Source organism: Oryx dammah, unplaced genomic scaffold (assembly GCF_014754425.2).
Source record: "Oryx dammah isolate SB20612 unplaced genomic scaffold, SCBI_Odam_1.1 HiC_scaffold_29, whole genome shotgun sequence".
Classification (NCBI taxonomy): Eukaryota; Metazoa; Chordata; class Mammalia; order Artiodactyla; family Bovidae; genus Oryx; species Oryx dammah.
This window is the reverse complement of record NW_024070213.1, coordinates 5,946,967-5,971,174: the sequence shown is the minus strand read 5'-3', so window position 1 is coordinate 5,971,174 and position 24,208 is coordinate 5,946,967. Positions and strand designations below refer to the sequence as shown.

General features: G+C 59.6%; 1 protein-coding gene across 1 annotated transcript in view; it reads right to left on the bottom strand.

The window, feature by feature from the left end:
• Window positions 1-24,208, bottom strand: part of SCUBE1 (signal peptide, CUB domain and EGF like domain containing 1) — a 133,628-nt gene that overhangs the window by 14,497 nt on the left and 94,923 nt on the right. Inside the window, exons 10-18 of the mRNA XM_040233360.1 lie at window positions 19,640-19,762; window positions 17,057-17,173; window positions 15,258-15,380; window positions 6,425-6,544; window positions 5,960-6,064; window positions 4,862-4,978; window positions 4,138-4,275; window positions 2,684-2,887; window positions 924-1,085 (exon numbers count right to left, since the gene is read on the bottom strand). Of these exons, the coding sequence (XP_040089294.1) occupies window positions 924-1,085; window positions 2,684-2,887; window positions 4,138-4,275; window positions 4,862-4,978; window positions 5,960-6,064; window positions 6,425-6,544; window positions 15,258-15,380; window positions 17,057-17,173; window positions 19,640-19,762 (1,209 nt within the window). The remainder of the gene's footprint in view (window positions 1-923; window positions 1,086-2,683; window positions 2,888-4,137; window positions 4,276-4,861; window positions 4,979-5,959; window positions 6,065-6,424; window positions 6,545-15,257; window positions 15,381-17,056; window positions 17,174-19,639; window positions 19,763-24,208) is intronic.

The window sequence follows — 24,208 nt, the reverse complement described above, 5'->3', positions numbered from 1 at the left end:
TTTGCTGCTCCCCCAGGGGCCTCTCCCTGTGGCTCAGTTGGTAAAGAATCTGTCTGCAATGCAGGAGATCTGGGTTCAGTTCCTGAGTTTGGAAGATCCCCTGGAGAAGGAAATGGCAACCCAGTGCAGTACTCTCGCCTGGAGAATCCCATGGACAGAGGGGCCTGCTGTCCATGGGGTTGCAAGAGTCGGACACTACTTAGCGACTAAACCACCACCACCCCCAGGGTCCTCTCTGGGGCAGAGACCACACTCCTGCAAGGGTCTGGGCCAGAGGGCAGCAGGCCGGCCTGCAGGGACTCGGATCTGATCCCCTCTGTCCCCAGAGAAAGCTGGAGGTTACCGCCACCCTAAGGGAGATCCTTCCTCCCCCATTCTCTTGGGTAATCCCCACATGGCCTGGGAAGGGAGGCTGATGGGGGGAAGCTGATGAGCCCATTCCCAGATGAGTTAAGTGTGGGTAGTAAATGGAAAAGCTCTTTGCAAACCAAACGGGCTGGTAAGTTGAGAAAGGGCTCTCCCAACCACCTTCGGGGCAAACTGTGAAGCTCTGTGTGGGGCACGGTGCCTGCCCGGCATCTGGCCACACTCCACGAAGCATTCTGGCCCTGATGGGTGCTTCACGAGGGCTCGGGTGTTTGGTGAGCCATAAAGCACTGAGAGCCTCCGCTGCCAGCCGCCCTGTGAGCCAGTGATCAGCTGTAAAGTCCTTCCCGACCAGCTCAGGGCGGCTTGGAAACGCACTGAGTGCAGCTCAGCGCCTGCTCACCACCGTGCCTGCGCGCTGTGGGCCTTCAAGGCGCCCTGTAAATGCAGCTGCATTGACATCCCCCCGGGGCTCAGCTTTGGGAACCTCAGTGCAGGCAGGAGGTGCTCCGTACCCCCCCGGCCCCGCCCTCCTCCGAGGGTGGGCCCCTACTCACCTCCGCACTCGGATACGTTGTGGGCACCAGCCAGGCCGAGCCCGTCGCTGCTGGGGCACGGTGTGCAGCTGAGCTGGCCGAGCCCGTCCTGGTAGGTCCCCGGCGGGCACGGCACACACTGGCCGGGCTCCCCGCTGAAGTAGGTGCCAGGCCCACAGGCCACTGTGGGGGGCAAAATGGAGAGACTGCTGGGGGCCGAGGTGCAGAGTGGGGGCCAGCCGATCCGGCTGTCCATCTCCTGGCACCCTAAGCCCAGGCTCTGTCCTTCCACAGAGGGCACAGATCTCGTCCCTGGGGCCCAGACCCTTGCCAGAAGTGGTGGTTTGGGGGTAGGAGTCAGGCGGTGGTCATCAGGGTGGACTCTGGTCTCATGCCTTCTCCTGGCTGCTGCTGCTTAGGGGACTCCCAGACCCCTGCGCTCAGCCCTCTGGTAAGCGGCCTCCGCATGTTGCCCTCCAGCCCCGACCCCTCGCCCGTGGACAACCTGCCTCTGGGACGTGCCGCAGTCACTTCATCCAAAGGAAGCCCCCCTGCCCACCCCTCTCCAACCCTCTGTGGGAGCTGCTACCTGAGGCTGTGGGGGGCAGAGCAGAGGGGCTGGGGGAGTGACGGGGCCCCGGGGGGCTGAGGGTACAGACAGAGATGCAGGACTGAGGAGAGCCTGGGGAAGCTGGCGGCACTGGTCACGTAAGCATACTGACGAGGAGACAAGGAAACAGGTTGGGAAGATAAGGAGGAAAGGAGGCAGACGTCTCCCTGAACAAGATGTTCAGAAACATGGAAGGTGGATATCTCCCTGAACAAGATGTTCAGAAACATGGAAATAAAAAAGCAAGGTTACAGAGAAACCGAAGGTATTGAATCGGAGGTGCTGGTACGAACTCGTGGTTTTATAAAACACACGCATGCGCCCACACACACAGACACACACACAGACACACACACATACACACACACACACACGAAAGCATTATGGAGCAAATGCTGTTAGCCGTCCACAACGGGGGACTCTGGACAAAGCAAATGTGGACGTTCTTTGTTCTGTCTGGCAACGTTTCTGCAAGTTTGAAATGGTTTCAGAGTAATTTATTAAAAACGCATGAAGGGTAGCACCGCCAGTCCCCCGCCCTCCCGCTGGGTCGTGGGGCGGCACTCTGCCTCCTGCCCTGTCCGCCCCCCGCTGCCCGGATCCTGCCTTCTCCCCCTCTCCTGCATCTCTGGCCTAGTCTACGCCGTCTGCTCTGGGAGTGTGGCTCCATGCCAGTCAGCACCTCCATGAGGGTGACTCACAAGCTTCTCAAGCTAGCTGGGACACCTGGAACCCCACCTCCTCCGACCCCTCTCCCCCAAGTTCCCCCAGATCAGAAAACCACGGCCCCTCTGCCCCGCTCCCCTTGCTCCTTGCAGCATGGCCGCCCCCCCAGGAAGCCCTCAGCCTCACAGGCATCTCTGCCGGGCTCCTCCTCTGCCCTTGGCTCCCACGTGCTTCCTCCGGTAAGCCTCCTCTAGCCACTCACACTGGCCCCACACCCTCCATGCCCCTCGGCGGGGGCCTTGCTGACCTTGCTCTTCCTGCCTGCCCTCCTGCCACCGGGGGGTGGGGGGAGGTGCTATCTAATACCAGCCATCGCGTCTAAGTGCTTCCCTTGGGGGGCTTCCTTGTCCCCCATCCCCTCCCGACCTGTCTGTCTCCTCCATGGGCTGTGACCTGGCTGGATGGACAGAGGCAGACTGCAGGTGATACTACGGCAGGGACTCACCGCATTTGCCATCCTGCGGCGTGTGGCCGGGGCCACAGGTCCCCGGGGCCTCTGGGGCCTTGGCCGGCCGCTGGGCCAGCTCGTACTCGGTGCCCGCGACCTGCACGGAGAAGTGCTGCCGGCTCAGGGACTTCCGCAGGGTCTTGACGGCAGCCTGCAGGCTCTGCTCCGCTCGCCTCCGCACGCAGTCGGCCTCACAGGTGTCTGCAGGGGCGGGCGAGACCCAGGCTCGCCACCTCCCCTGGGAGAGGCCTCTGCTACTACGTGCCCCCTCCGCCAGATGCGGGGGCAGCCGGGCCTCTGCTTGGGGCGCTTTCCCGCAGCAGCAGCAGCAGCAGCAGCGCTGGAGAGGGGCGCGGGGGGGCTGGAAGTCTGACAGGCTGGGGACCCAGGTGCCGAGAGGTGTGAGCGGTTCGAGGCCCTGAAGCAGGTCTAAGAAGCGGACAGGCTTCTGCCACCGCGATGCATCTTCCCTCGCCGGGCACAGCACCCTCATGGGAGCCCCTCCAGCCACACCAACACCCGTGAGGCTGCCTCTGTCTCCAGCACAGCGTTACAGCCCTCCGACCTTGAACTCGGGGCCCCTCGTGGCCTGGAGCCCCGTGCCTTGCTAGCCTTGATGCCCCGCACTCAGACTTGCCGTGAACTCCACCTTCTGGCCGCCCTTGCCCGCGTCTCGTCTCCTGAACACAGCCCTCTCTCTCTGCCTCTGGGCCTCTTCTATTCCCTCTGCCTGAACACCATCCCTGCCACCCGCTTCCACTTGGTGAACTGTGATTTTAGGTCCTGGTGCGGATGGCACTGCGTCTTGGGGGTCCTGGGGCCCCTCTCTTGGGGAGGGCCCTGAGTGCTGCACCCCGTTCGCTCTCACGCGCCCACCATCCAGTGTCTCCCTTGGCCTTGGGTGGGTGTGTGCCCCCTCCCTGCCCCCTCCATGACTGGCGGTGCTGCCAGCGTGGGGACCAGGGTCTGTCCCCCGTTTCTGTAGCGTCCAGGGCCAGGCACGCCCTGCACACACTTGCTGAAAGACCTCCACTCCTCTGTCACAGCTCAATACTCATTTACAGCGCGGAGGGAAATGAGGAACACAGTCCAGCCCACAAGGCCCCTTCTGGAATCTGGGAGAAACTGGTGCTGGGTTCGCGGTCCTGGGGAGGACCTGCCCGGCCTGGGTGAGGACAGAGGGGAGGGGAGAGGCGGCGTGGCCCTCCCTGCAGCCCCAGGCCTGCTCCTGCTGCAGCCCTGGCCTCCTTCTCCACCCTGGGCTGTGCAGCTGCTTTGAGGCCCCACTGCCCCGGCCAGCTCCCCTGCCTGCCTGGCCAGCCTCCATATCCAGGAGCCATCGTGGTTGGAGTGGGAGCCTGGCTTCAGGCCCAGTGGATCTCTGCCTGCCCTCCCTGTCTGCCGTCCTCGTGGAGGCTCTCAGCACCTCGAGAGGGGACCCCCTCACCCACCTGAGGCCTCTTCCACCTTTGTTTCCACCTCGAACTCGGCTGTGATGTGGGTCACCTCCTTGGATGGAGACTTCCGGCCGCGGCGCCTCTTCTTGGAGGAGTCACACTTGAGGGTCACAAAGGTCATGTGGCAGTTTTCTGGACAAGGAAGGGGCCACTGTGGAAAAGGTGGCAGGGGCGGGGAGCGGGGGTCCCACCTTGCCTAAGAGTCCAGGCTCAGATGGGCACACAGGCTGGAGAAGGCCAGGGTCTCAGGATGGGCCCTGGGGGACAGAACCCTGTACCCACCCCATCGAGACCCTCACAGCACTGCCCATGGGGCCCCTGGAGCGTCTCCCTTAGTGAGGCCGTGCAGCCCCAGCTCGGGGTGACCTGGCCCAGGTTAGGCCTGCCGAGCGCCCGGCTTTGTCAGGTTTCAGCAAACAGAGCTGGCGTGCTTTCTTTTGGCCCTGCTCCCTGGCTTTCCCCGTGGAGGTCCCCTGCCTGGAACGCCCTTCTTGGCCACCCTCATTCAAGAAAGGGCTCCTTCCACTTGGACGCGAGCCGGCAGAAAGCCTCACTCTGGGGGGAGCTTGCTGAACCCCAGGGTGAGGTGGAGAGAGGGGCCGCGGGGATGGTCTTCTGCTGGCACGCTGGCTTTCATCCCCGCGGTCTGTGGGGCACCAGGGGGGTTCTGGGGTCCCCACTGCCCACCAGTGGGCTGGCACTGGGATGGCCCACTCACCCAGCAGCAGCTGCCTCGGGGCCTCCTTGGCTGGCTCCCGGCTTCGGGGCCGGAGGCGGCACTTGGCGTCTCGGATCTTGAAGCGTGCCTTCTGCCTGATGAGGGCGGCGGGGGCACCTGGGGAAAGCCCACACCCAGTGGCGGCCTCTCCGTGGGCAGGGGGGTGGAGGGGGCCAGGCACGTCAGAGGGGGAGGGCCTGAGGGTGAGGAGCCCCGCCGGGGGGGCCACGTCCCCTGGGAGCTGGGGGTGGGGACCTCTGCGGCCTGACGTCTCTCCCTGAGAAAGTGCAAGTGTGGACGGTGGGGCCGAGCTCAAGCCAGGGGTCAGCCAGCCAGAGGTCTGCAGAGGAAGAAAGGCAAGCCTCCCGCCTTCTCCCTCATCACCAGAGCGAGTTTACATGGCTCGTGCCTTCGGGAAAAGGGGCAGCACATGTGGGAGAGGGGAGCACGGGAGGGAGGGGACTGGAAACGACACAGATGCGCAGGGCCCCGAATCCTTCCGAGAGCAGCTCACAGAGCCCACGGCAGAGACTCCTGGAGTCACGGCAGCTTAGCGTCACACGGCGTGTGCATCAGACATGGCACTGAGTCCAGCATCCCGAGCAGGGAGGGCTGCTGAAGCACCGCCTCCGGCTGCGGGGAGCTGGCTGCGCCCCGGGGGCCAAGAGCGTGCCTGTTTCGGGAACTCCTGGGGCGAGGTCTCCCAGCAGAGCCCCGACTCCGGGAGCTTGTACAACCTCATGTCACAGCACATGTGACTCATTTCCCTGAAATGGAATCTGAGATCCACAGACTCACAGCACTCACTTTAGGGTAACAGAACGACTCTGGATTCGTGGCCCAGAGCCTCAGAGGCGGGCAGGCCCTTCGGTGGTGCACAGGCCCTGGGCTGGGCCTCAGCCTGCAGCCTGGCCACTTCTGGGTCCTGGCCCTGCTCTGAGCTCCCCAGCACCCTGAGCCATATGGGGCAGGTGCCAGGTCGGGAGACCTTCCCGGGCCGTGCCCTTCCGCTAGTGACCCTGCTGGTGACCCCTCCATGACCCTGCTGGTGCCGGGTCACGCGGGTGAGCTGCGGCCTGGACAGGCCGGGGACTCTACCTGAGCAGCTGGGCCCGGCGCTGGAGCTAGTGACATTGCGTTTCTGGAGCGCCTTGCCCTGGAGGCTGGGGACACCGCAGCTCAGGCTGTAGCTGTTGTCCGAGTCTGTGGAGAGGCCAGTGGTGAAGTGGGCCTGGGTGCCCCTCTCTCCCAGGACCCCAGATCCTAGGGGCTTGGGGGGGTCACTAAATACGAGGACGGTCGGGACTAACCCTTACGTCCGCTCATTCCTGCTCCATGACCACGGGCTAAGTGTCTGGGCAGGAACGAGTCCACTGTGCTTTTGAGGAGGATGCTGTGGCTCCCAGAGAGCCAGACAGCTGCCCAGGACCACTCAGTGACCAGGGCCAGGGGTCCTCTGTCGGGGTCCTTTCCCAGAGAGCAGCAGGGAGCAGGGGCTGGATCCCGGGGGACACAGCCCTGCCCGCTTCCCCGCCGCCCTCTCCCCAGGACAGCCTCAGTTACCTGGCGTGAAGAGTGTGTGGCCGGGGCAGGCAAGGGAGCAGCTCTCCACACCGCCCGCCTTGCCGCAGGACAGCTGGGCCGGGGGTGAGGCCTTGGCCCGGGAGAGGCACCTGCCCGTCTCTGGGAAGAAGGAAGACACACGAGAGGGCTTGAGGGGCCAGGGAAGGCCTTTGGGAGCCGGCAGGCCCCTGAGCGTGAACCAAGAGGAACTCCCGCCGCCCGTCGGTGCCCTGGCCAGACCGTCTTGGTGCGAGGGGCCTGCGAAACGGCAGAGTCCACATCCATTTGGATGTGGGGGGACGCTGGGCCCAGGGAGAGGCTTGCTCCCCCGACCCCAGTCCCCGCTGTCTGCGAGAAGGGTCACACTGTGTGCCCAGACCTGAGGGTGGGGTTGGACCCTCTCCATCAGCGGTCCCTGCCCATCTGGGGAAAGGAATGGCTGAAAATGGACATGGGCTTCTTGGTAGTGACCGACCTTGAAGCATGGGAGGGCCACTGGGAACCCCTCTCTGGGGCAGACCCCAGACACATCCACTAGGTGTTTGAAGATGTCCTGAACCGAGCTCTTCAGAGTTTCTCACGTGTTTATCTTTTGAGGATTAAACATTTTCCCCAGACCCCTAGGAAAAAGACTGACAGTTCTATAGTCAAGGTAGACATGAGAACTGGTCTCACAGGACCTTCTAGAATTGATCAGCGACACCTGCCTCCGGAAGTGTCACCCTCTGAATCCATCATCAGTGGTGGAGTCGCCCCGAGAACGGGTGGACACAGGAGACTTAGCTGGATTAAGACAGTGCAGTGGGGACCTGCCAGTTTGGATGAGCTTCAACACGCGCCTAAACATTCTCAAGAGGAGTCTTAGAAGGTAAACCATCTAGAAATAAAAACAAACTCACGGCTCTCCAGATAAGACATCCAGCCCCCAAATAAACACAAGACCAGAAGTCCCCTGTTCCCAAAGAACCAAGAAGCTATGAACAAAAACACCTGCAGATAATCCAAACCGAAAGGGCCTCTGGACGAGCCAGTGTTCTCTCTGGTTAAGAAACAGTGGACGACCATCCACCCCCAACCTTGCAAGGCAGACATCAGCCCCCAGCAGTTCCCTGTACTTGCTCTGCCTCCCTAAAGGTGGTTGTCAACAACTGCAGATGAACCACACGGCTTTCCTGTGTGCCGGGGGCCACTGCCCCTGCCCTGCACGTGCCCGCACATCCTTGTGGGGACACGGAGGACGCAGAGCACTGCTGGATCTTTTCCAGGGCCATTTCTCGGGGGTTTGTTTGCAGTGAGCAACCTCTAGGAATGAGGTCTCATCTCCCTCCAGACAAGAGCAGCCTGGCTTCCATTCACTGTAATAGTGAGTGGTGAGTTCCCCAAGCTGGGCGTCCTTCAGCTGGGATGCAAACTCCCTGACTGCATAGCATTCTCTGGGTGGATGAGACCTAGGGGGCTGCTTGCTGAGCTGTACACAGAACAGGCCCGGGCTAGCTTGCTCAGCTCTCATGCAGGGGAGATCTGACTCCACCATGCCTACCATCCATCTTAACCATCTCAGAACATGGAAACCCTCAGAAAGATGTTTAAAGTCACTTCCCAGGTGGTGCTAGGGGTAAAGAACCTGCCTGCCAATGCAGCAGACACAAGAGACACAGGTTCTATCCCTGGGTTGGGAAAATCCCCTGGAGAAGGGCATGGCAACCCACTCCAGTATTCTTGCTTGGAGAATCCTATGGACTGAGGAGCCTGGTGGGCTATAGTCCATGGGGTTGCAAAGAGTTGGACATGACTGAAGCAACTTAGCACAGCACACAAAAAAACAAGAGGGAAGGCAAACTCAGTTCAGTTCAGTTCAGTTCAGTCGCTCAGTCGTGTCTGACTCTTTGTGACCCCGTGGATTGCAGTACTCCAGGCCTCCCTGTTCATCACCAACTCCCGGAGTTTACTCAACTCATGTCCATCAAGTCGGTGATGCCAACCATCTCATCCTCTGTTGTCCCCTTTTCCTCCCACCTTCAATCTTTCCCAGCATCAGGGTCTTTTCAAATGAGTCAGCTCTTTGCATCAAGTGGTCAAAGTACTGGAGTTTCAGCTTCAACATCAGTCCTTCCAATGAATATTCAGAACTGATTTCCTTTGGGATGGACTGGTTGGATCTCCTTGCAGTCCAACGGACTCTCAAGAGTCTTCTCCAACACCACAGTTCAAAAGCATCAGTTCTTCGGTGCTCAGCTTTCTTTATGATCCAACTCTCACTTCCATACATGACTGCTGGAAAAACCATAACTTTGACTAGACAGACCTTTGTTGGCAAAGTAATGTCTCTGCTTTTTAATATGCTGTAGAGGTTGGTCATAACTTTTCTTCCAAGGAGCAAGTGTATTTTAATTTCATGGCTGCAGTCATCATCTGCAGTGATTTTGGAGTCCCCCCAAAAAGTAATAAATTAAAGAGGAGGAAAAATGTACATTTGCCTTAAAGTAAGAATACTTGGTTGTGAGATAATATGACAGAAGGCAGGGAAGAGGCATATCTGAAAATCTGGGAGCGGCAGGAGGCTTGAGGGGACATGAACTTGATTTGCTTTGGTTTATTAAAACCACTCAGAGGTGGGCCTTTCTAACCATCGTCAGTTCTTCCCTGAGTCCCAGCCTGCACCTGCTCCTTTGGGATCGTCATCAGATGAGCCTCCTTTCCCTACGTCAGAGCCCTGGCATGTGGGGAGGGACCAACACTGCAAATGGAACTGGCAGCTGCAAGACACCTGAGGGGTTATTTTTTGAAGTCTCAGAAAATCTTCCTCCCCCGATTCAGATCAACGCCAATGCACGCCAATGCGAGCCTTAACATTCCTCTCTTCTGTGTGATCAAAAAACAGAATCCCTGGGGCAAATTTGCCACAGTAACTGGAGCAGAGCCCAGGAAGAGTCCAGATTACTATAAACCTTTCTTTTTTTACTTTTGTATCAACATGCAAAGATTAGGCCAGGCTCCTGGGACAAACTCAACAACACGGGACGCATCTGTGAGGAAAGCTTGTCCCCGCTGCCTCAGAACAATCAGAGCCTGGGATAAAGTAGTCGGAGCGTCTTCGGGCCTTGTACTAGAACCGCCTTCAAGTCTGAAGGAATCATATGTAACACGATCCCTCCCGTGACTGGCAAAATGCTTGTCAGTGAGCTCCTGATGGTGTCTGGGTCCTTACACCACCACTGAGCAGCTCTTGTACCTATTCTTTTTTTCAGCCACACTTGCAAGGCTTTTGGGATCTTAGTTCCTGACCAAGGGCTGAAGCTGGGCCACGGCAGTGAAAGAGCCGAGTCCTAACCCCTGGACCACAGGGAATTCCCTCTCCTAGCCCTTCCTGGAGGAGACACTCACCTTTGTGTGTCTGTGCTTCCCAAGGATTCATACACAGAACAGACCTTGTGGGTGCTCCACAGTGAATCCCGACTTAACACAGTTTTGCTGATAGGACTTATGAATAAAAATGAAGACACCCTAAGAGTCATATCCAGGCCATCCTAAAGGAAACCAACCCTGAACATTCATTGGAAGGATTTGTGCTGAAGCTGAAACTCCAATCCTTTGGCCACCTGATGCAAAGAACTGACTCACTGGAAAAGACCCCGAGGCTGGGAAAGATTGAAGGCAGGAGGAGAAGGGGACGACAGAGGATGTGATGGTTGGATGGCATCACCGATTCAATGGACATGAGTGTGAGTAAACTCTGGGAGTTGGTGATGGACGGGGAGGCCTGGCGTGCTGCAGACCATGGAGTCCAAAGGAGTCGGACACGACTGAGCGGCTGAACTGAACTGAGCATCCATCTCTGATTATGGGCAGGAAATCTCTCTGTTTTCAGAGCATCCTAAGGTGACATGCATCCACCTGTGTGCATCTTTGCCTTTTCTGTTTAGGAACTTAACACGTTAGAGAGGCCGCAGGTTCAGGCTTAGAGCCAATCAGAGCCCCTCCAGGCTGGAGGATTCATGCATGTCCAGTTCAGTTCAGTCGCTCCGTTGTGTCTGACTCTTTTCGACCCCATGGACTGTACCACGCCAGGCTTCCCTGTCCATCACCAGCTCCTGGAGTTTACTCAGACTCATGTCTGTCGATTTGGTGATGCCATCCAACCATCTCATCCTCTGTCGTCCCCTTCTCCTCCCGTCTTCAATGGATGTTAGAGGAAATGTTTTTCAGATCGTCATGTGATGCTGCTGCTCAGGCCAAAGTCCTCGGGCAAGGACCAAGGGGACCACGGGTTCCACCACACACTGTGTCTGGCCTCCTACTCTGTCAGGGAGCAGGGCGAGCAATCACCTTTTAAGACCCATGAGGGATGACACCCGGTGGAGCCAGGAGACCCCTGGGACCACCAGACCAGCTCCCGCAGGTGTCTGCTAGCATTGTCCTAAGACCATGCTTCCTTCCTTGTAGGGACAGACTGGTGGTGGCAATGAGACAGTGTGGGTGCGAGGCTCTTTCAGGGGAGAGGACATGGCCAGGCCATGGTGTGGCTGTGACTGTCAGAATCCTGGGGAAAGTGTAAAGATAGGACCTGGACTGGAACCACCCCCTCTGAGCATCTGCACATACACTTCATGGCCAAAAATACATGTAATTCTGGGCGGGTGGGAGGGGGGGTCCAAAATCACTGCAGATGGTGATTGCAGCCATGAAATTAAAAGACACTTACTCCTTGGAAGGAAAGTTATGACCAACCTAGACAGCATGTTCAAAAGCAGAGACATTACTTTGCCAACAAAGGTCCATCTAGTCAAGGTTATGGTTTTTCCAGTGGTCATGAATGGATGGGAGAGTTGGACTGTGAAGAAAGCTGAGCCCCGAAGAATTGATGCTTTTGAACTGTGGTGTTGGAGAAGACTCTTGAGAGTCCCTTGGATTGCAAGGAGATCCAACCAGTCCATTCTAAAGGAGATCAGTCCTGGGTGTTCTTTGGAAGGAATGATGCTAAAGCTGAAACTCCAGTACTTTGGCCACCTCATGTGAAGACGACTCATTGGAAAAGACTGATGCTGGGAGGGATTGGGGGCAGGAGGAGAAGGGGATGACAGAGGATGAGATGGCTGGATGGCATCACCGACTTGATGGACATGAGTCTGAGTGAACTCTGGGAGTTGGTGATGGACAGGGAGGCCTGCGATGGACAGGGAGGCGTGCTGCGATTCATGGGGTCGCAAAGAGTTGGACACAACTGAGTGACTGAACTGAACTGAATAGTATATTTACTTTCTGGATGAATTGAAATAGGCTCTTGTCGAAAAAAAAAAAAAACCAGCACTGAAATATTATCAAAATATTATCCCCAAATTCCTTATTTGGGATATTTAAACTAATGTACTTAGGAACATATAGACGCATTTCACTGGGAAAGTTATTCATGAATTACTCATAAACTTCATGGTCTTTATCACCCCTAATTTTCTTGAAAAATAAAAACAACATTTTTCAGAACTTACTGTAAAGCAACGATTTAGAGGTCTGAGGTTTTTCAGAGAACCTCCAAAAGCAGTTCACAGAAACTGATTGTTACCCAAGATTCTCAGAACTGGCCCATGGCTATGCAGGGTGGAGGCTTGTGCCTAGGACCGCTGGAATAAATTCTCCTAGATGTTTGCAGCCACTGATTCCCACACACACTTTGGCATTCCTCTGTTCCTCATTCCTTCGGTCACGTTTCCCCACACTGTGTGTCTAAGGGTGTGCAGTTCTGACTTCTCCCATCATGTTTCCCTTGCAAATAATAACTCATCTAGCTCTAGGCTGTACTAAGTGATAACCACCAGCCTGATTCTTTAAATCGGTTCTCCCAAGCTATTGCTAGGGAAGCCAATATTGGAAAATGGTGTTAAGTATGCTGTGCTCAGTTGCTCTGTCATGTCTGACTCTTTGCAGCCCCATGGACTGTAGCCCACCAGGTTCCTCTGCCCATGGGAATTCTCCAGGCAAGAATATTAGCGCGGGCTGCTATGCCTTCCTCCAGGGGATCTTCCCAACCCAGGGATCGAACCCAGGTCTCCTGCGTTGCAGGTTGATTCTTTACTGTCTGAGCCACCAGGGAAGCCCAAGAATACTGGAATAGGTAACCTATCCGTTCTCCAGGGGATCTTCCTGACCCAAGAATTAAGCCGGGGTCTCCTGCATTGCAGGCGGATTCTTCACCAGCTGAGCTACCAGGGAAGCCACAAAGTACGCTACACAAACCTAATTAAGTATGATCCTCTTTGTAGACAATACATAAAAAGAAGTAAAATGCCCCTGGACTGGGAGAGGTCGATTCAGCTGTCTCACAAGGTACCTTGACTATCTGTCACAACGCCACTCACAGACAGCACACCTACAGCTTCATGAGGTTGACCGCATGTCTCATACAGAAGTCTGACTCATGGTGCCACCCCAGGCCCTCAGCTAACTGCCCTGTGGGGCTCTGGACTGTAACAACGAATGACTCCCCAGGACCCTCAGCGAACGATGCCTCCTTGCAAAGCCTCCGGGGGTAGAACACGTTCCGAGAGACGTAATGATGTGACCTGGTGAAGTGGGCCGCAGGGGCTCTTGGCCCCATCCCTCGGGACTGGGCAGCTCCTGTGGTCATCAAAAGTGTGCCCCTCACTTTGGGAGATGTGGTGAATAGTCCAGCCTGGGACACGGCATGGGGGGTAGTTGTGGTAATAATACCACCTGGAATCTTCTTCTGGGCAACCAGGGGAGTCTGTGCCTGTGATTCTGAAGCTGGATTCACAGCAGAAGTGAGGTGGGACAGTCAACATGGAGGCTCCAGGAGAGAGTGGCCTGCGCACTGTGGGCGTGGGAGCTGGGGGGACCGGGTTTCCAGGTCCACCCTGGGAACTCTTAAATCACAGTTCTAGAGGACCTTCCAGGACCTTCTAGGAATGCCTGCCTTCACACCGTCTGTCTCCCCACTCCAGGTCTACTGGACAAGCCCTGGTGGCCCCTCCTGCAGCTCTGACTGAGAGACGACCAAAATAGAGACTGAGAATTAAAAAGAAAAAAGAAATGTCCTCATATCCCTAGTGAAAGCCTGTACCTGATAGCTCTGGTCACCGGTAAACACCAGCCCTCACACGACCCTCGTTATCAGTGGACACGCCTCAGAAAGCCTATCAATTGATGGCAACCAAAGTCAGCCAACTCTTGGCCAGTTCACAGAGCGCTCAGGCTTCTAAGCCTAGTGTCAACCCAGGCTCCACCCCGCAAAGGCGTGCTCCTCAGACTGACACCCCCTAATCCTGCCTCTGATCAACACAACCCCGTGAAAGCTCTTCCCCTAGACTCTAGACAAAACCAGAGGATTTGCTTTGCTCAGCAAGACCCTGTCTGGATAGCAGGGCAATTCTTCCTGAAGTGAGCAATAAATTCAGCTGTTTGGCTTCAGGTACCGAGGGGTGGCATCCATTCTTGGACACTGTCACGTGTCCACTCAACATGTACTGAGGGCCCATGGCTGTCAGGCTCTGTTCCAGGTGCTGGGAAGACAGCAGTGAACAAGGCAAGCAAAAATACCTGCCCGCGTGTGCAAGAGTGTGTTCAGTGAGGACCAACTGACAGCACCCAGCAGGCACCGTGATGAACACAGAACATCTGGCTGATGTGAAGTGCCATGGGAGAAAAAGGGCAAGGGCAGTGTTGGGAGGGGGCACAGAGTCGGGGCTGGCTGCTGCTCTGCTCTGGGTTTGTGGTCAGGAAGTGCCCCCGCCCCGCCCCACTCAGCAGACTCTTGCAAGGAGTAGAGTCCTCCAGGCCGAGAGAAGAGCCCGTGCACAGGGGCACTGGGCCTTTGAGGTCAGGGAGGCCAGCGTGGGCAGTGGGGGGACGGTGAGGGTGGAGGGTGAGTGGGGGCGTGGTGGGGCGGGTAGCAGCCTCTGGGCCACTCTAGGAAGCCTGGCTTTGCTTCTGCCTGAAGAGGACTCACTGGAGGGCTCTGAGCTGAGAGGGACGAATGCTGACTTAGATTTAAAAGGCTTAACTTGGGATTTCCCTGGTGGTCCAGCACACTAGGAGACTCCCAGCTCCCAGTGTAGGGGAGGGAACTGGTCAGGGAACTGGATCCCACATGCCACAGCCAAGAGTCTGCATGCCAGAGTGAAGCCTGAAGATCCCACGCGCTGCAACTAACACCCAGCACAGCCACAGAAATACAGGACTCACTGAGGAAAAACAGAATCAAAGGCTTAACTCCGGTGGCCCAGGGGATGTGAGGGCACGGCGGGACGAGGCCCTGAAAGCTGTGTCGGGGACATAACCCCAGCACCCAGGACAGGCCCAGCTCCCAGGAGAGGCCCAGCTCCCAGGAGAGGCCCAGCACGCAGCAAGTAGTCAGTATGTGTTTATGGAACCCGTGAGGCAGGGGCCTGCCTGCACTCAGCCTGGGGGGGCCTGGGCCCCAGAGCCCACCTGCAGAGGGTGCACGAAGCCTCGCTCTCCAGGAGGCCCTCCTCGCCAGACAGTGTGGGCCTGAGCAAGTAGCCAGCTTGCAAAGACCCAGGTGCGCCCCAGTCCAGGCTCCGGTGCTGCTGCACCCCGGGTAACCCCCTTCCCGCCACCAGCCTCCTTGGCAGGACAAGGCGGGGGTGCAACCGAGGCCCCCACACTGCGCTCCTCGGCGTGCTGACTCACTCCTCCTGTGTCAGCACACGCTGACCCCCGGGTCTCCGTTTCTGTGCCCCAGGCTGACACCCAGTGTGCCTCCCCCGCGCACCCCTCTCCTTGCTCCAGCCTCCGTCCCACCAGCCGCCCGCGAGCAGCAGAGCGCCTGCCCGGGAGCACCGCACCCCCGGGGACTCACCCACGCAGTCCTTGTGGTTCCAGTGCAGGCGCCTCCCCGGGGGGCAGACACATTCGTAGCCGCCCTTGGTGTTGACACAGCCCTGGTCGCAGCTGCCGTTGTTCATGCTGCACTCGTCCACATCTGGAGGCACAGGCAGGCGTAAGGGCAGGAGGGGGGCTGGACGGGCACCCTCGGGGCCGGCAGGGCAGCACCCACCAGGGCGGGAGGCCGAGAATCCCCTGACCCTGACCCTCGCCTGAGGCTCTCACTGGATGCAGACAGGCGGCTGTACGTGACACACACGTGAGCTTGCACATGTGTGCATGCACACACACAGACACACACACACAGGGTATGTGACACACGTGAGCTTGCACACACACACGCATGTACACACACACAGAAACACACACACAGGGTGCATGGCACACATGTGAGATTGCACACACACACGTGCACACATAGACACACACAGGGCACATGACCCACATGTGAGCTCCCACACACGTGCATGCACAGACACACACACAGACACGCATACACAGGGCACATGACCCACACATGAGCTCACACACACACGGCATGTGACACACAAGTGAGCTTACACATGTGTGTACACACACACAGGGCTCCCACAGACACCACACATCCTCCCCTAGGAACCTCAGTGGTTTGCCAAACTTGGGCAGCTGAGCCCAGACTTGGGGCGGGGCAGAGAGGTGGCACAAAACAGAGCTGCTAGCAGGTTTGGAGGGGCCTGGAGTGCCCAGCACCAGCCCCGGGGGCCTGAAGCCTCATCCCAGTGGGGGACTTCGGACGTGCCCTTCCCAGCCTGTTCCCCTTCCTGCACAGGGCCCCGGGGCCCCGGGAAGTCTCCCTGAGGCTCTGCCTTCTTTTGGGCCAAAGGCCTGTGTGTGGAAGCTGGTGCCAGGCTTTTGGGAGTCCCTCCAGAAAACTGCAGCACCAGCTGTGCCTGAGCCCACCTGACCACCGCGGCTGCCCTCCCACGGAGAAGCACGGCTACCCCAGGTCACAGGACAGGAGGAGATGCGGGACGCGGGGCCGTGCTGGACTCCCCCACCTTTGCCCCCCTAAGCCAATATGTCTGGAACCCTCCCTCTCTCCACATCCCTCCCCAGCCTGCTTGAGCCCCTGGGGTTCTCACTCCCGCGTCCGGAGCCGTGTTCCCATGGGTGCTCTGGCTTCCACTCTCCTAAACACAGAGTGGTGGGAGGGCTCTCCTTACATGAACTTACAGGTCACATCCCTGCCTTGACCCTCCAATGGCTTCTCCCTGTGCTGAGAATAAAGCCTCAAGGCCCCTGGGGGCTCACGAAGCCCTGGGTCCTCTCTGCACCAGGCACTAACCCTTCCCTCATGGGGCTCTGGCCCCACTGGCTGCCCCTTGGTCCCTCTGTGCTCCCTCTGCCTCAGGGCCTTTGCACATGCTGACCCCCTCTGGCCAATCTCTGCTCTTCCTGACTCCAGTACTGCTCCTTCGGGGCCCCCCATTGACCTGTCCCTCTCTGCTGTCCGCCCCTCCACTGGAGTGAGCCGACTGCGGTGCTCTGTCCTGGCGTCCTCCCTTCCTGAGTGGGGTTCCCAGAGGCTGCTGTTTCCAGACCAAAGCCCACAGCCTGGCTGAGGCCTGGCACCCTGCCTCCCACACTCCCACCTCGCCCTTGGCTGAGCCCCTCTGCCCACCAGGCCCTCCCAGAGTCCAGGTCGGGGTGTGGGGTGCGGGGCGCAGTGTGGGGGGCCGTGCGGCCAGGCGCGTGCCTCAGGGGGGAGGTGGCCCTGGCGGGCGAGCTGCAGACCTCCGCAGTGGGTGGTCCCGTAGAGCGTGTAGCCGCGATGGCAGAGACACTGAAAGCTGCCCGGGGAGTTGATGCAGGTGTGGTCACAGGTCCGCTCGAAGGAGCACTCGTCGATGTCTGTAGGGCCACAGGGAGAAAGGTCCGGGGGCAGTTTCAGGGCGTGGCGGGAGGCACGGTCTCGTCACTCAGAGGGACATCTGTGCACAGCGGTCCCGGGGCTCCGGGCTCAGCGCAGAGCCGACTCGCGGCAAACCTCAGACCTCTCGTCCCTGCCCGATTTTCCATTTTGTCCCCATGAACCTCATGGTCCTGGGTTAGAAGCCACCTCACTCTCTTTTCTGGAGGTGGGCAGGGTAGGAATATTCTGAGTAGAAGGGATTATTCTGAATCCTTGCCACTCTATTAGCTCACATGCCGGTGTGACTAGGGTAGGTATTTAATCCACACTGGCAGGGAACCGACAGGTCTGCCCTAGGAAGAAGCTGAACGGTCACCCCAAGGTGTGCCTAGAGAAACTGGGGAAAACAGCACAGATAGAAAGGGGGTGCTGGTGGGGAAGATACCACCTGTGAAGAGTAACAGAGTAGCTTTGATAGGAGGTGAGATTTGATTCTGACCCCCTGGCAGCCTGGGTGAAAAGGGAAAGAGGGAGGGTCACAGAGGGCCTGTTCCTGGAGGGGAGACATGAACCTCGGGTTCACAGGAGGCAAGTCTGCCCTGGCCACAGTTCTGAGGGAGACGGCCCCCGTGGGACAGGTGATGGGGCCAGAGGGCAAGGCAGGCGGTGACCTGCCTCTCCTCTGCATATGCTGCTCACGTGACCACAGATGTCCTCATGACACACGTGCGTTTGTAATAACACTAGCACAAGGAATGAGTCACTGTGGGAGCTCAAGGGAAGATGAGGTTCCTCCCGGGATGGGGGGAACTGGGAAGGCCCCCTGGTGCCCGTGTGGGAGGGGCACTCTGGCAAAAAGTGGGGGGACCTCGGAAGATCCTCTGGTGCCTGTGTGGGAAGGGCACTCTGGGCAAAGGCTGGGGGGGGGTGGTGGCAGCACCAGATCCCCAGTGATTGGGTGGGGCTCAGGGGGGCTGGGGTGGTGGGGATGGGACGGCGGCCGGGTTCCAACAGAGGCTGTCGCCCTGTTGCAGGGTCCCAGCAGTCAGGGTGCACTCGGCGGCATCGGCCATGGACTGGAGGCTCCCATTCTTAGTGCTGCTCAGACGAGGCCCTGAGGGGCCCAGGATGTGCACCCCCAGCCAAGCAGAGAAGCCTAGACTGCTCCTTGGTGGAGCTGGGGACCAAGGGGTTGTGCTGGAGCATGGCCGGGGCCAGAGCCCAGGCTGTGGAGAGATGGCTCAGGACGAGGGTGGAGGAGACTCAGCTGGAGCCCTGAGCAGCCCTGTCGTGTTTTCCTCCATGCCCTCTGTGGCCCCTCTCACAGGGCAACGGGGATGCAGTCGAGGCCACTCCCTCATCCCTCCAGAGAACACAGCCAGGCACAGAGAAGCAGCGTGCCCGGGAGCCTTGCTCGGGCCTGGACAGATGCTGGGCTCCCGGGGCGGGGGGGGGGGGTGTGCCTCGTGGCCTGAGAGGAAGTCAGGGCCAGGCTGCCCGACCAGGAATGCGGAGGCTGAGCCCCGGGAGGGCAGGTGATAGGCTCAGGTCACATGAGCAGCCCCAGGCGGGGCTGGCCCTGGACCCGCCCTCACCAGCCCCTGCTCCCGCCTCTCCTGGGGCCCTTGGGGGGCTGGGGGTGCACATCCTGGGCCCCTCAGGGCCTCGTCTGAGCGGCACTAAGAATGGGAGCCTCCAGTCCATGGCCGATGCCGCCGAGTGCACCCTGACTGCTGGGACCCTGCAACAGGGCGACAGCCTCTGTTGGAACCCGGTCGCCGTCCCATCCCCACCACCGCCAGCCCTCTGTCTGCACCCTTCCCGGAGCCGTCCCCTTCTTGATGGGCTCCCTGTGGTCCCTCAGGCTCCCCCAGCCCCTGGGCTACTTCCTGGATGGGCTGACCTCCCTGGCTCCTCTGGGAGGAAGACGTCATCCTTCAAGCACTTCACTCCTGTCTCCCCTGCCCATCCTTGGGGCTCTCACCTGGGCTGTGATCCTTGACCTCTGCCCAAATCTCTCCTCCCGTTACCCCAGATCCTAGCAGGTGCCCCGGGGGACCTCAAGGAAGGACTGGTGGGGAGCGCCTGCCATTTGTGACACCTTCCACCAGGTGGCATCATCCTGCCTCTGAAGCCACTGAAGGTGGCCTGGGTGTTCGGGGACTGGGGTCAGGCCGAGGCGCTGAGCCCTGCTACCTACTCGCTGGACCACCTGCCCGCGGGCTGACCCCTCCCTGAGCCTCAGCCGCCATCCTTAACAGGGAGGGCTTGGACTGGAGGCTTCTGATGGCTTTTGAGGGCCCCTAGGGTCACAAAGGAGCCCTCACTCAGGGCAGAAAAATTATGACCAGCCCCCCAGGCCCAGCCCAGACGGCAGACAAGCCCCAGCCCAGGCTGCCTCCCCTCCTGGGGGCTGGGGTGGCCTGAGACGGGAGGGGAACCCCACGGGGATGAGGGCGGCTCACCTTGGCACGTCCGCTCGTCGGTCAGCAGCTTGTAGCCCTTCCGACAGCCACACTCGAAGCTGCCCACGGTGTTCCGGCAGAAGTGGTCGCAGCCTCCGTTGTTGACCAGGCACTCATTGATGTCTGCGGAGCCAGGCGAGGGGGTAGGGGAGGCGAGGAGAGCGGGCTGGGGCCCCCAGGGGCAGGCAGGACCGAGGCCCAGAGCTGCCCTTCCCTAACTGGCCTGCTGCCCACCTGGGGGGCTGCTTCGGGTCCCCAGCTGGGCCCAGGAAGGGGGCCTGGCTCACAGCTGCGAGGGGTGGGTGGAGGGGAGTCCCCCCTCCCCCCGGGGACTTGGTGAGCCTGGCATGTGTGTGCAGGAGGGGGCGGGGAACTTGTGTCTGCTGTGCCCAGCCAGACAGCAGGGTCAGTGATGCCCCCATGCTCCTCCATTCCCGGAGGTAGGCGGGCCTGGAGGAGATGGATACTGCCTGAGAGCCGTGACTCCGGCTGAGCTGTCGGACCCCTGGTCCTCAGCTCCCAGTCTGTGAGAACAAGGATCAGAAGCGCCCCTACTTGGAAGGACAGCATGAGAGTGAAATGGAATCGCATCCCCAAGGTGCTGGCCCGACCAGCTCGTTAAAAAGTAGGCTTTCTGCTCCGGCTTTACAGACAGGGAGACCGAGGCTGGGAGGCAACTGGCTCCAGGTGTTGTGGGCATCCGCGGGCGCCCTTCTCCTTCCCCATGTCTGCCCGTGGTTTGAGCTGTTTCTTCACTCGGCATTTCACAAGCAGTGGCGGCACCTGGCAGTCCCCTGGCATGACCCCTCCTGAGCACCCCTAACCTGAACCCGCGTTTCAGGAACAAAGGTGCCTAAGGAGGGGCCGATGCCCAGGAGGAAGCAGCTGGACCCTCTGGAGGTCGCGGCGCCTAGCAGGTACCACTTTGTGCTGGCGAGCAGGCCAAGCGCTTTCTGGCAAAAAAGTCACTCATGTGATGGTCAAAACAACCTGGGGCCAGAGTCCCCACTTCACAGGGGGGAGGTCACAGGTCATGAGCCCAGCCCCAGTAGCCTCCAAAGACAGGCCCCTCCAGTGTGGCTTGCTAGCCCTGCAGCCTCCAGAGGAAGCAGGCGTCAAGCTCAAAGCAAGGGCCTCTCCAGGACAGAGGCTCAGCCTCTGCCACCCCCTCTCCTGGGGTGAGGGGTCACAGGACAACTGGGGAGGTTCTGCCTAGAAGCCTCTGGCAGGAGACCGGAGGCGCCTCTTGGCTCTGTGACCCCGGGCAGGGAAAGATACCTCTCTGAGCCTCTGCAGGTTCCCCATCTGCAAACTGGGCTGCTAGCAGGCACCTCTTAGCATCATTCACTGTGATCGAATGTGCAGAGAGGACCTGCCTCCTTAGGAATGACCCTAATCCCACTCTGGTCCCCACCTGGGCCTGTCAGCTGTCATAACGAGGGGCTGTCATAATAGCCAGCCAGGCGGTGGGAGGTGTGTCTGCTGGAGGCCCTGGCTGGTACAGCGGGTTGCTTGGGGGTCACACTGGGGGAGCACTAGTCCCCAGCTCTAGCCCCGGATACGGTGAGGGGGCAGTGGGCTTGGACAGCCCCTTGGCCTTCATTCTGACACGCCTCTGCCTCCCTCCACCTCCCGCCTCTTGAAGACTCCCCTCCTGCTCCCTGTGCGCCACCCAGCGCTGCCCGCCAGCGGCCGGAGGCCCCCTGTCTGGCTGCAGAGGCTCGTGGCCTCCCCTTGGCTGCCTGGCCTGGCTGCCAGGCTCTCCTCTTCTCTGCACCCCTGGCTCCTGCCTAGGCAGCACCCCCCTCCCCGGAACACCTCTCCAGTTCGCTGCTCTCTTGTCTCGGGACCTGCCCTCGGGGGAGGAGGGTTGGCAGATCAGGCTCCCACGTGGGGCCCCAGGGCCCATAAGGAGGCCTGTGCAGAAGCGCTGCCCAGGGTGAGGCACCAGGCGAATGAATGGATGGATGAGTGAGTGACTGAGGTCAGGGGGCGGAGGAAAGGGTGGGGTCCTGGCCGCCAGGTGGAGCTTTCACTGCCTCCCCCACTGTTTGAGCATCAGTGTACGTGGGGGAAGGGGAGAGGTGAGCTGCAGGAACACGCGGTCGGACGACTGCGCCTGTCCCCCTCCGCCTGTCCCCCTCCGCCCATCCCACCCAGGGGGCACAGCCGGGCACCCCCGGGGCCACGTGGGTGAGGGCGTGGTGTGGGAGCAGAGGGAAGGTCTGGGGAGCGGGCTGGCTCACTGTGGAGCAGCCGCTGGGCGGGGCCTGCGGGCAGAAGGCAGACAGGCAGTAGGGGGCAGTTCTCCTGGACTGTTCTGGCAGGTGCTGGGAGGAGGGGCTGGTGTCCCCAAGGGATCCAGGCTCCAGCTCAGGGAGTGGAGGCCCCAGACCTCCCTCCTCTCAGAAGGGCCAGGGAGCAAGGTGCCCGCTTCCCCGTATCCGGCAGGGCAGCGCCCAGGGTACCTTGAAGCTGCAGCCCTGCCCTGCCCACACTCTTCAGACCAGCAGGGGTCGGGGGCAGTCCTGCGGGGCCCCCATGGCCTGGTATTTCAGGCAAAGCGCCTTCACTTTCCACCCCTGCCTCCCCTGTCCCTGTGACCCCCCAGCCATCAGGGTTTTCAGTTCTGAATCTTCTAAGACCTCCAGCTGTTGGTCTTGCTTAACAACCATCTTTTGGCTTCCAGAAAACACTGAACCTTTGGTATCTTCCTCTGGGCCACTGCCAAGACCAGGGTGTGCATGCTAACCGAGGAACAGGAACCACCCCCCTGGCCACCGCCCCCAGCTGGCCTGTCCCTGCTGAGCCCCTGCACCCTGCCCTGGTCCAGCCAGGTCCTGGGAAACTCAGGCTGTAAGCCCAAGGCTCTAAGACACCAAACCCTGGGGTCTTGAGGTCAACACCTGGCCTCTAGGGTTCCCTGATTTGAAGATGTTACGATAGTCGTATTATGCAGTTCTGGACCAGCCCCACAAGCCTTAGATTCTAACACGCAGGACAATGTCCAAACTGCCTTTTTCCACCTCCACTGACCCCTGGCCCAATCCACTGTCACCTCGAGCCTGGGCGTTGCCACACTGCCGCTCCAGACCTTGCCCCGGAGCCCCCGGAGCCCCCGGAGCCCCCGGAGCCCCCGTCCCCAGTGCGTCAGGGATTGTCTCAGAACAGAAGCCCGGCCCACACTGCTCCTGCCCAGTAGCATCTCAGGATGAAGGGCCAACCCCTTCCCCCAGATCTGGGCGCACTGGCTGCTTTGGGTCCTGGAACCCCTGGCCTCGGCAAGGCAGTCATGGGGCCAGGATTAGAGCCTCCTCCTCTGGCCCCCTCCGTCCCCACCCCCGGTCCAGGCCAGGCCCAGCCTCGCTCTCCTGCCACACGGGACTTCTCTAGCCAGCGCCAAGGGGTCTGTGATACACGCTTATCTTGGCCGTCTTTAAACGTTAAACTCTGTCTTCTTTACTCAGTAGAAGATCCCTGGGCACAAGGAATCTCGGCTTCATTCACTGGTCTGCCCTGCACCTGCACGTGGGAGGAGCCCATAAAACCTGGGGCCTGAGTGAACAAGAGGCCTTCCGACGCCAGGGCAGTGGGAGTGAGGAGGTCTGGCTGAAGGTGAAGGGGCAGCTCTGGTTAAAGGGCCCAACTGTTTTAAGAGGAATCACAGGAAACATGGACAGGGGCTCAGACTGGTGGGCCTGGGGCTCAGACTGGTGGGCCTGGGGCTGTATGGACAGCTCCCCTCCCCTGTGTGGACGTCCCCTTCCCTAGCCTCATGGTGGAGGAGAACTGATGCCCCATGGCCCACTGTGGACGGGCAGGGGGCAGCACTCAGCACCCCCTGGGTGCTCCTCTGGGGCCATGTGGCTACTGAGGCTCCTGTCTGGTCCAGACAGGTCAGCTCCCAGCGGCGAGCCCCTGGCCTTGTGTCAGGACTGGGCCTGCTCCACCCTCAGGTCCTGGGTTGGCGCTGGGCCTTGCAGGGGTGTGGAGGAGCCCGATTCTACCACCTTCTGTCCAGGCTCCAAGGGCAACTGGCCAGGCCTGCTGTGACGCTGCTGGGCAGTGAGGATGGCCGGGTCTGGACAGTGGAGCTGGGCCAGGCCTCCTGGCACCAAGCTCTTGTGCAAGGCCTCAGATAGCCTGGCCTGCCCACCCGCCCACTGGGAACACATCTCACTCTAAGTGGGCTGAGCGGGGGCTACAGAAGGGCTTTATTTTCAAACAAATAGGTGCAAGAACTGTTATTTCTGTCAATAATCACTAGGTTCTTCCCGGCAAATTGGCTGGGGAGGAGAAGTCATACCCCGTCTATTTTTACAGGCCTCAAAAAAGCCCATCTCGGACTCCTTAAGTCACCCTAAGCCTCTGCTGTCAATGTTTTCACCTACTGGGGTTTTGGATGTTCAAGTTCCTCTCCCCTTCCACGCTGGCCTTCAGGCCTGCCCACTTCCTGGCAGGGTGAGTCAGAGAAAGCTCACTCTTCTCTGGCTTCCGGCAGCCAGCAGACCAGCCCATTCCTGATCCCCCAACCCCTGTTTCTGATTTTTTTTCATCCTTAGTCCTTTA